Source organism: Strongylocentrotus purpuratus, unplaced genomic scaffold (assembly GCF_000002235.5).
Source record: "Strongylocentrotus purpuratus isolate Spur 01 unplaced genomic scaffold, Spur_5.0 spur5_scaffold_13, whole genome shotgun sequence".
In the NCBI taxonomy this organism is placed as follows: Eukaryota; Metazoa; Echinodermata; class Echinoidea; order Camarodonta; family Strongylocentrotidae; genus Strongylocentrotus; species Strongylocentrotus purpuratus.
The window spans coordinates 8,835,218-8,846,391 of NW_022145598.1; the positions used below are offsets into that span (position 1 = coordinate 8,835,218).

Sequence of the window (11,174 nt, forward strand, 5' to 3'; positions counted from 1 at the left end):
AGGGGGGGGGCCGGGGGCCCCGGGGGCCCGGGGCCCCCCCCCCCTTGAGAAAAAAATCATGTAAAATCACGTGATTTTTACCTTTTTAGGGGTTGGGCCCCCCCTGGCGCTCAAGGGGGGGGGGGTGCAAATTGAAATTTTTTTGAGGATCAAAAAAAAAAATGTGCTCACTACCCCCCCCCCCCCCCCCCCCCCCCCCCCCCCCCCCCCACTGAGCGACTTTTCGGCCGGCGCGATTTTCAAATTTTCGGGAGCAAAAAAAAAAAAAAGTTGGGTCCCCTCCCCTAAGAAATCCTGGATCCGCGCCTGTACCATGGGTCGTGTTCATGATATTTTAACTTCCCCCAGTTTACCTTTGGTGGTGTGTACCTTCTTAAGGACATCCGGTACTGTGGGTATTATGAAGACCATTGGAATTTACTTGGAAGATATCAACAAAAGTCTTGGAACGACATCGACGGATCTCGGAATTGCTCTTGGTCTCCTCAATGCATTCTGCCACTTACCAGGTGAGAATCTAAATCTCAACTATTCCTACTGCGACCACTCCAATCCTTTTCCAAATCATCTCTAAAATCGTCATGCACGTTGCACTTTTGATGATTCGCTACACAATAATCAACTACCTCACCGCTGGAGTTAGGGGATCATTTATCAAGAGTTTTGAGCGATTTAGATAGTGGATCACTACAATAAACGTAGGACAATATCGTTAAACATAGTAAGACAAGATAGTTTAATGTGTGAGGGACAAGAGTAGGTAGTAGCATGAAACAATAACGTAAACTTTGTATGCCTACGATTGTGTACGTTGACATTGGCATGTGCGTGAATCAACGGGACTACAATCTCATGCGTCAGTATTACCTCTTTTAAAAAAATAGTTGTATTGTTAATTCGTTGCCCGACTTTTCTCAAAATTTACATTTTTCAGATATACATAGGTTTAATAAATTATATACACATTTAATGTGCAATTAAAGATACTGTGTCCCTTTTGCAGCCAGCATCAAATGCTGTAGAACTTTGCAGGAATTATGAATATGTCATGTACAAAAATGTATAAGAGAGGTATATACTTGCTTCATCAAATTATTACTCCTCAAGGTCTTCGTAAAACCTTCCAGTCATTGAAGAACGAATTCGAGAGCATAGTTCACTGCCTGGGCTGTTGAGGTCTTAAAGCGTAACACGGTGCCTAAGCTACTGAAAAATGAGTCGTTGCGCACAGCGCGCCCCTTTGCATAATAATACATCTAGATACATGTATGCTGCTCGCTTGAGCTAACTACATTGTAGCTGGTCGCAGCAATGTTTCGCCGAATTTATATTCAAAAATAATATGTACAGGGGGAGGCAACAACAAAAAAGGACGCTTTCTGGGGGAAAGGGGCACTGCCACCGATAATAGGCAACACAAAACCACGACAATCTGATTCGCCACCAAAGACAAGCATTACACATCCCAAAACCGCCACAATAACTCCCAAAACATAACAGTCAGGATGCTAATGTCTACGTGTCAAGATTTCTGCGATAACGAACACTTTATTAACTAGTCTTGGCTCCAAGCACACGCAGGCGCGTCACACCTCCCTCCTTAAAACAGAAAGCTATGTTTCCTTTCACAATCTTTTTTTGATATGCTCAATGGTATTTTTTTTGTGCTCATAGCTGTCCTAAATAATCGATAATAATATTATTGTAATATATTGTGTAAACGTATATTCATTTGATGATAACTATTTGATGTATTTTAGACACTGTATATCAATTACAATACTGAGCCCGAGAGTGTTCTTGTCTGCATACAGCTCCTTTCCTTGCTGCCCTCTATCGTCACCATTCGACTCGTCGTCTGCTTCTGATATCTGGTACATGTCTCCCTCCAATAGGCGTGGCTTTGACATCCATGGCAACCAGCAACGCCCAAATGGTAATTTATCCGTCAATTACCGGTAAGAAACTGTGCACCAAACCTACTAACAATGTTGAAAGACCTTTCTTTGTTTAAACCTTACAGTTGATTACATTATAGTTTTTCGTAAACAGTTAGAAGGGGAGATTAAATTAACTTACTCTCATCAAATCACTAATTTGAAGATAATAATAAAGGACTTTTGTGAGCCATTATTTTAACTGTCTTGATGTCAGAATAATAAAAAGAAAAATCGCAGTAAAATGTAGCACATCTCAGGCGCGGATCCAGGATTTTCCAATAGGGGGGGGGGGGGGGGGGGGGGGGGGGGGGGGGGGGGGGGAAATTCGAAATTCGCGCAGACCGTTATTTAAACTTACCAATACTGACAGGGTCATATTAGAAGCACTGTACTTTAATAGTGTACTGGTGCCTACAAACGGGCACAATTATTTTGGAAAGGGGACATGCTCACGTCACATCTTTTGTCCGATATCAACATTCCCCGTTTTCATGTTATGCTCGCTCGCAATTTTTTTGACATTTCCATCAGTGGGGGCTAAAGCCTCTTGCCTCAATATTTATTTCCTGGTTTAATAATTTGGCGAATGAGCGGAAATTTGAGCTTATGTATGTTGTGAAAAGTGTTAATTGTCACCAAAATATACGAGATAAGATATAACAAATGCATATTGGTAATTTTTAAATTTTCGGGGAAAGAGAGGTTGCAACCCATCCCGCATTAACTGCAGGTGTTTTGAAATCAAATCAGACTCCCCAAAAAAGTATTAACCAAAACGCACGAATCCAGTTTCAAAAATCCAAAAAAATGTCAGCTTCAGAGGGGGGCACACCACCCCTCAGACTCCCTCTAAAAGTATCAATCGAATCGCACGAATCCAGGTAAAAAAAAAAAATCAGCTTCAGAGCTAGAGAGGAACCCCCTCCCCCCCCCCCCACACACACACACACATAGACACCCCCTGTGCGCGCAAGCGTGAAATTAACGCTGGCGCTAATGCGTAAGCAGGGGCGGCGGAGCTATTTCCAAAGTGGAAAGCACCAACAAAAAAGGGCAACTACAAAGCGAAAATATACATTTTTTTTTAGACATTGGTATATACCCTTTCATTGTGATTCCATTATCAGGGACGATTTCAATGTTTGATTTTCTTTATCATACAAGATATTGCTTAAGCATCACACTTTCGGCTGGGTGTGATTGTCTGAATATTCGTTTGTGAGCGAGCAAAGCGAGCGAGAAAAAAATGTAAGGTCTGTGAGGTCGCAGAGTGAAAAATTAAGAGGAAAAAAACAAATCATGGTGGGTTATAAGCATCACGGAAGACTGAAAAAACATTTGTTTTAAAGTGACATATAATTGTATCATCTATAAATGCGAGGGAGCGAGCGAGCTTTAGGGGAAATTACTCTTAGTCGCTTTAAATTAGGTGCAAGACTAATGATGAGCAGGTTAGGGGGGCACGTGCCCCCCCCCCGTGCCTACGTGCCCGATGATGAGAGGTTAAGGGGATACAAATCGAAAGGGATAAAGACACTTATTAGAAAAGAAAAGGAGCATGTGTCAAGGTACAAAGAGTAATTATCAAAGGTTCAAACGGGGCACTTCTTACACCTGAAAGGAGGCACTCACCAGAAATGAGATAGGGCACTTATGAGTATGGGAAATGGGTATTTGTCGACGGAAAAGGGGCATCCATCAGAAATTAATTTATCAGAAGTGAAAAGGGGCATTTATGAAAAGGGGATAGGTCCCTTATTAGAAAGGAAAGGGGGCACGATTCAAAATAAAAGGGCAGTTAGCAAAGGTGAAAATGGGCACCCATCATAGATGAAAAGAGTTCTTATCAGGAGGGGAAGGGGTACTTTTCAAAGTAAAACGAGCATCTCTCAGATTTGAATAGGGGCAATTATCGGAGGTGAAGAGCGCACTGAAGTGAAAAGAATTAACTTCTCATATATGAAAATGGTCATTTACCAGAGATGAAAAGGGACACTTTCTATTTATGAAGGGTCTCATTTTTCTAAATAGCCCTTATCAGATAGGAAAGGGGGCACATGTGTTGAGGAAATGTGCGCTTATCCGAGTTAAAAAGGGGAAGGGGCACTTCTTTATAAAGTAAAAGTGGCCCTTTGGGGGGGGGGGGGGGGTACTTGAAGAGTGGGGCGAACTTTGCCCCCTACCCCTGCCACCCGCCCCATCATCTGAAAATCCAAAATGATGTTGTAGGGGCCGGGCGCGGCTTTATCATGAGTGCTTTTATGTGAACCTCTTTTTTATAAATATTATGGCCCGAATTCACAAAGGAGGTTTGTCGACAAACCTTGGTTTTCGTACGTCATATGACGCGTTTTACGCGTTTTTTACAAACCTGGTTTGTAAAGAACAAAAGGAGATTTGGCGAAACAAAAGGAGGTTTGAGCTCAAACCTTGGTCTGAGCTCAAACCTTGCTTTGTGAATTCGGGCCATTATGCTGGATTCCGACCCAGAATGCACACTCTATGATAGTATGATCATCCCCAATACGCTTGTAGTTAACGTATGCACCCCTTCTCCTAATCCGTCGTTACCGTCACTGCCATTTACGTATGGCCGGTGTCATAGGCGATTTGTTCCGTGCAGGCGATCGGTTCCTCCGGAACCGATCGCCTGGATATATACCCGCCGATTTGTTCCGGATTCGTAGATTCGTTCCGCTAGTCACAGGCGATCGGTTCCGGCCAGGCGATTCATTCCGTGGAACCAATCGGCGGGATATTTAGCCGCCGATCCGTTCCGAATCTCATCGGAGAGCGTGCGTGCTCACGTATTATTGAATACACGCCATGGTACACCCCTAAAGCAAAATGAACTATTCTGGTCGGCCTTTGCAACCAATCAAACTTCTCCAAATTAGCTACACCAACGATTGCCAATTTGAGAACTTTGTATAGAAATGCAGATTCCCGTTGTTCAAATATGTTGATAATTGCGGCCAATGATTGACCACAAACAGTAACTATAGACAGCGCCGTCGCGAAGCGACGGGGACTGGGTCGGGTCTAGCAAAAAGGGCAGTTGTTGCCATAGGCTTAGTTTGCCTGTAAAAGCAGATGTCGGGGTGTTTTCTAATCAGGCCTTCTAATTTGGTTTGAATGCTGCTTTATATGATATCGTGTTACGTCAACCACCTATTACCGGGCTTCATCACAGAATCTAATTATGCATGTTGGCTGCATGAATGATGTACATGTAGTTTAAATGAAAGAGATGCGGGGGGGGGTGGGGGGGGGGGGGCCGGGGTCAACACAAAAAGTGGTCGAGCTGATAATTAAGAAGGACCAATAAAAAAAAAAAAAGAAGAAAAGAAGAGAAAGAAAATTCCTCAAGTAAAAGACGTGTCCGGCAGAATAAAAAAAAAAAGAAATAAAAGAAAAACCCGACATATTTTGTTGAATTTTCAACCCTTGGTACTAGCCGACAAAAGTTAGTGTTAAACAGAGCCATAGCATAGTGTGTCTATACCCCCCCCCCCCATTCCGCTACATACAGTGGCAGATCTGTTGCGCCCCCTTGTTTGGAAACCACTAATTTCACGTACATTTTCACGTTACGTGAAAATGTACGTGAAATTAGTGGTTTCCAAACAAGGGGGCGCAACAGATCTGCCACTGTATGTAGCGGAATGGGGGGGGGGGGGGGGGGCTATGTAGGCCTAATATCAGAAAACTATCGCCTGCCCCCCCCACCCCCCCCCCCCCCCGTGCCGAGTATGCACGTGCGTGCATGCATATGATATACATGTACTCTATGCGCATATACTAGTCAGTAGGTTATTTATTTATTTATTTTTCGTACCGCGCGCGGGTAATTCCGTACGAGGTTATAAACCTTATTATTAAGTAATATTTCAAAAAAAATAATATTGGTTTTCATTCCAACAATAAATACAAAAGTATCAAGATAAAGCTAAAATTTATTTTTACCATGTTTATTCGACACAAGTAATAAAAATATACGCGATTATATAAGCAGAAACGTTCGGCCAATGTCGGATAAGAACGGCGGCTTTCGAACGTATCTGCGAACGAGTCGATCCAGTAGATTCGTTCCTCGGAACAAATCGGCGCGCCGATTTGTTCCTCGGAACCCGGAACAAATCGCCTACCACACCGGCGTATTTTTTTATTTACACGCTAGCGAGGGGAATTTCTCGATTAATTCCAATGAAACCGCTTAAAATTCCCATGAAACCGCTCGCGAAGAGTCTAGCCTGGATCGGAGAGCTCGCTAGTGCTATACGCTAGTGTGAATTTACATCCAGGAGAAAGTTTGCTTAACTTTTTCTTGAAACACTTGAACGGTTATGGAAACTGTTTGTGTTTCTAATCTCCAAATATTAATATTATTCTGCATCAAATATAAAACATTGATTTCTACTGTGATATGTAAAGGCACGAACTTACGTTAATACATACACATATTTTTTTTGTAACCAAGAAGATGCACCATGGTAATACATTTTAACAAACACATCAACATGTTACCTAGACAACTCATCACCATATCCATTGTAAAACCATATATTAATGATACATGTAAAATATAGATTGAAGCAATTCTTGTCAATTGGCTGTATCCTGAGTGTGATTTATATAATGGATTTTGAGTAACATTTGCATCTACCTGTAGTTGAAGAATAGATACAGTGTATAACATCAATTAAGTTGGAGTTCAATTGGAATGAAGTAACGAGGAATATTAAAGCAAGGGAGACTGGGAGATGAGGAAAGCAGGAAGTTAGAAATTGAGAGATTACTCGCGAGATAGCCTTGCGTTAATGAATCCTTTATATAATGTTGTCTTGAGAGAAAGTAGACAATTTTTTTTTAAAATTGGAGATTAGTGCAAGTATTAGATATATTGGAAATAGAATTAATGAGAAAGTTATTATTTTTTTATCGAGATCAATACATGGGGGGGGGCACCATCAAAATAGGGCACTTTCCGGAATATAAGGTGCACCTACAAAGGGAAACATCAAAATGTAAATCTACCATATTAAGACATTGATAGACGTACGCGTAACGCATGTCACACACAGAAAATGAGAAGAAAAGAAAGAATAATGTTTTTAAAAAAGAAGATAGAGGAAAAGGAGAGAGACAGAGAGAGGGAGAGAAAGAAAGAAAGAAAGAAAAATGGAAGAACATGAAACTTAACTTTACACTTAGGCCTACATATTACATTTCCGACTGAGTTGGCTCGACATGTGCTTAATTAGTCTGCGGACGAAAGTACAACAATACGAAAACAGAAGTTATATGAAATTGTCTTTAAGAGAGAAAGAGAGGTTAAATTCTAAAATGAAATGAAAGGGGTTATGTGACTCTCAAGGAGGAAATTACAATTTATATCGCTCATGACGACTATTTGGAATTTCCTAATTTTTTTTAAAGTTCAAGAACTTCCTGGGGCTCCGCCCCATGCAAGACTCCCGGCAACAGCAAATTCTTTACACAATTTCTTGCTGTCTGCTGCCTCGAGATCACTGGAGCGAAGAAAGGTAACATATAGCAAGAATCCCTATTCAGTGAAGGATTTATCCCTTTTATTATTAAAGACTCCCAACAAAGGCTCTCCCCCTGCAAAATTGGAGAGAGTTATATGTAGTTTTAGCTTCTAACAACCACGCCCGTGGACCTTTTATTATTTACACAAAGGTAAAAGTCGGAGGTATAACAACCTATGCATTTTTGGAATCCTTATGACCAGACGAGTAATTTGATATGCAATTTAATAAGGTTCAATGTGTTGGTGAATTTGACCACCAGTCAAAAGTGTGTTGACCTTTCAACGTTTTTTTTATCATAGCGCCCTCATTTAAGGTCGGAGGTATAGCAAACTATACATTTTGGGATCCTCATGACCAGACGAGTAATTTGATATGCATATTGATACGATTGGAACTATTTGAATTTCTATCCCTGTGTGACCTTTGTTGACCCCTCACGAAAATGCCTGCATTCAAGGGGGCAGCCCAAGTCAAAATTGTTCGGTATTCATCAGGGAACATAAAAACACTTTCAAACCTTTGTTCCCAGAGATTGGTCACGGGACCTACAGGCTGGTCTCCTACTACTAGTACGGTTTTATTATGCCGCGTGCGTACACAGTTCGTCAGGTAGACAAAGGAACATCCCTTCCCTGCTATTATGTGAAAATGTGTATAATGGTGTCACATGCATATTCACCTGTTCCACACATTTTTACATAATAGCAGTGAAGGGATGTTGTTTTGTACTTACTTGTTACTTGTAGAGATAATCCCGATGGCAGCTATCATACAGCTAAACTGGGATGTCCGTGCAACGTGCTGGCATAGTGACAGTGCATGAAGTAATTCAAAACAGTGAATGATGTCTATTATTTACAATAAAACGGTGGACGTGCAAGTAAAAACCAAGACGTGGAGTCTACAGTAGCTTGGACCCAACAGGAGGAGGCAACGCCGCGTGCGCATACAGTTCCTCAGGTAGACAAAGGAACATCCCTTCCCTGCTATCATGTAAAAATGTGTAGAACAGGTGTCACATGCATATTCACAGCAATTTTTGAGGGTAGAATGAGGAACTGTATGTTTTGTCCTCTGTCTTTGTCCATCATATTCATAGTGTTACTTCCTGCATGAATGTATATCGTCGAGTGCAATCTAAAAGATTTCTAATTGTAGTCAATATGGGCAGTTGAGTACGTTGACACGCATGATCAGTCGGCGTTCGTCGTGTTCTCGTCCACTCAATCTAAAAGTCCCTATTGTTGAACGCCAAACAAGGTAGCAACAACTCCCATTTTTTAACGTTTGACGCACAAAAGAAACGATTGCCCGCGCTGAAGTGTTTGCTATTGCCTGGTAATTTATACGTAACGGTCCAATAGCGAAAAAGCCCGCACTTCTGCCTATTAACCAGAAAGCAAGAATCTTGAATGTAAGATAATATAATGCTTTTCAAACTTAAAGAATGATTTCATACAATTTGTTATCAGTTATATATACATTTATATTTTTAATGTTATTAAAGAGTGTCCATTCAATTGCTTTAATACTAGATTACATGCATTAATTGTTCATATTATTCAGTAATTTACTCTCCTGTAATTTTAGTTGGTGTTGTAAATATGTATATAACAATTAAAATCTCAAAGTATATGTTGCCCTTTTTCAAGGTCTAATACTTACTGGAATATGCTAATAGTTACTTTACATCGGATTTAAAAACTAATTACTGTCTATCCTATAATGTTAAATTAAAATATTATATGCAACAACGTTTTCTTGAACAAAAAAAGCAAAGCAAAACAAAGCAAACAAACAATTATGTTTATATTGCGAGGATACCAAATACTCTGTTTATATGTTCATGCATGTCCTTACCTATTGTTTATTGGTGTTATGAATTTATGTTCAAGATTTTGTTATCAATTAAAATATTATTATATATATTTTGTTAAACTATAATGTACCTCATTATGTTTAACAGGGCTTCATAAAAGACTACCATTATTGATGCTAATGAGCCACCTCGTCTAAATATCAGAAATAAAAAAACAAATCAATAAATCAATACATTATTATATACCTTCCCTAAAACGTGGAGTAAGACATTTTTTCTTGTACATTTTGCAATATATTTGGATATGATGATTAAATGTAAAAGGCCCCATCTCTTTTCTATTCAATGAACAGGTCTTGGATATTGTATGGTTAATATATGTTGTATCATGACATTGCATCGTTTTGCTAAGGAGAATTACAACCTACTTTTCAGCCTTGGTTTGACTGGATATGGTGCCGGAATGGTTCTGTTACCGCTCTTAGCTGAATTCTTACGTCAAGCATACGGTTGGAGAGGTGGACTGCTCATCATAAGCGCTCTGATGGCACATATTATCCCAGTTGGCATGGCAATTAAGTTGGAATTAGATGAGAGTAGCACACAGAGAAATGGTTTTCAGAGTGTCCCAAGTTCTCCCAAGGGAGAAGAATGCAACACCAGCACAAGTCAGGACATAACAGGTGAGTTCAATCGGAAAATCCTATTAGAGCGACAATGTCGGTCTCGTGGACCTTCAACAGGGCCAAAAAGACCAGTATGTCGGTCTTGTGGCCATTTTGTTCTCGTCGGCATTTAACCATGTCGACAGTTTGCTCGAAGATTCGATAGACCTACATTGTCGGTCTCGTGGGCTGTTAGTCTCGTGTGCTCTTGCCGGGACTGGTTAGTCTACGAAGACTGGTATAAATTATAAATCATTGTCGACAATACGTAACCTTGTCCGACTTTAACATACATGCTTTGATGCTAATTAATATGCGCCATCTCGGAAACAGATCATTTTATGGACATGGATGAGGGTTTTGCCCCGCCTACTAACGATGAAATGTGATGAGATCAGGAAACTTACTATATACATCACAATAACCATACAAAGGTCTAACTCTTGAGATGATATTATGACCTTCGACCAGAGAAGGGAATTGTAGATTTGATGTTCATTTTTTTATTATTTCATATGTAATAATCATTATCATAAAATTAATGAGAGACCTACATATAACATATGTAGTGTGCGATGTAAAAGGTGATATCGTTCCAAATGTGTTTCGGACATTAAACCTCTTTTTTTATGGCCTTTTTAATTAACTCTTCTTTAAAGATGAAAACAGAGACGACAACGGAATTTTTCGTAGGATCACCAACAGTCTTCGCCAATCTGATTTGTACGTGGATCCTATATTTATTTTGGTATATGGTGTTACCTTGGCGTCGCATATAGTTTGGAGTGGTTGGCACTCCTTTCTTGTACCGCATGCTCTGCAGAGGGGAATCTCGGTCCGGAACACCATTATCATCACTTTCTCAGCTGCAATAGGGAATGCCTTAAGCAGGGTTGCTGTTGGTTCCCTTACCAACAGCCTCGTCAAACCTGTCGACCTCTTTCTCTTCGCTACAATCTTGGACATCGCTGCTCTTCTGTGCAATGTATATTTCGTCAACTACTACGCCATGTTGGTGACTACATGTATCTCCTCCGTGGCAATAGCAGGGAAGGCGGTGTTGAGTCAGCTGATCGTGAGGGATAGAGCGTCTTCCCAAAAGTATGATGTCGCGTTTGCAGTCGACCAATTTTTTATCGGATTCGGGATGATTCTTGGTGGCTATTTGAGTGGTAAGGAATCACCAACAACGTAA

The 11,174-nt window shown here is 40.5% G+C and overlaps 1 protein-coding gene across 1 annotated transcript; it reads left to right on the forward strand.

The window, feature by feature from the left end:
* Nucleotides 1-306: 306 nt before the first annotated feature.
* LOC115923376 (monocarboxylate transporter 6-like) lies at nt 307-11,174 on the forward strand. Its single transcript, XM_030983869.1, has 4 exons — nt 307-509; nt 1,815-1,936; nt 9,727-9,997; nt 10,639-11,174. The coding sequence occupies exons 1-4, from the start codon at nt 314-316 to the stop codon at nt 11,172-11,174; spliced, it is 1,125 nt and encodes a 374-aa protein (XP_030839729.1). The 5' UTR covers nt 307-313.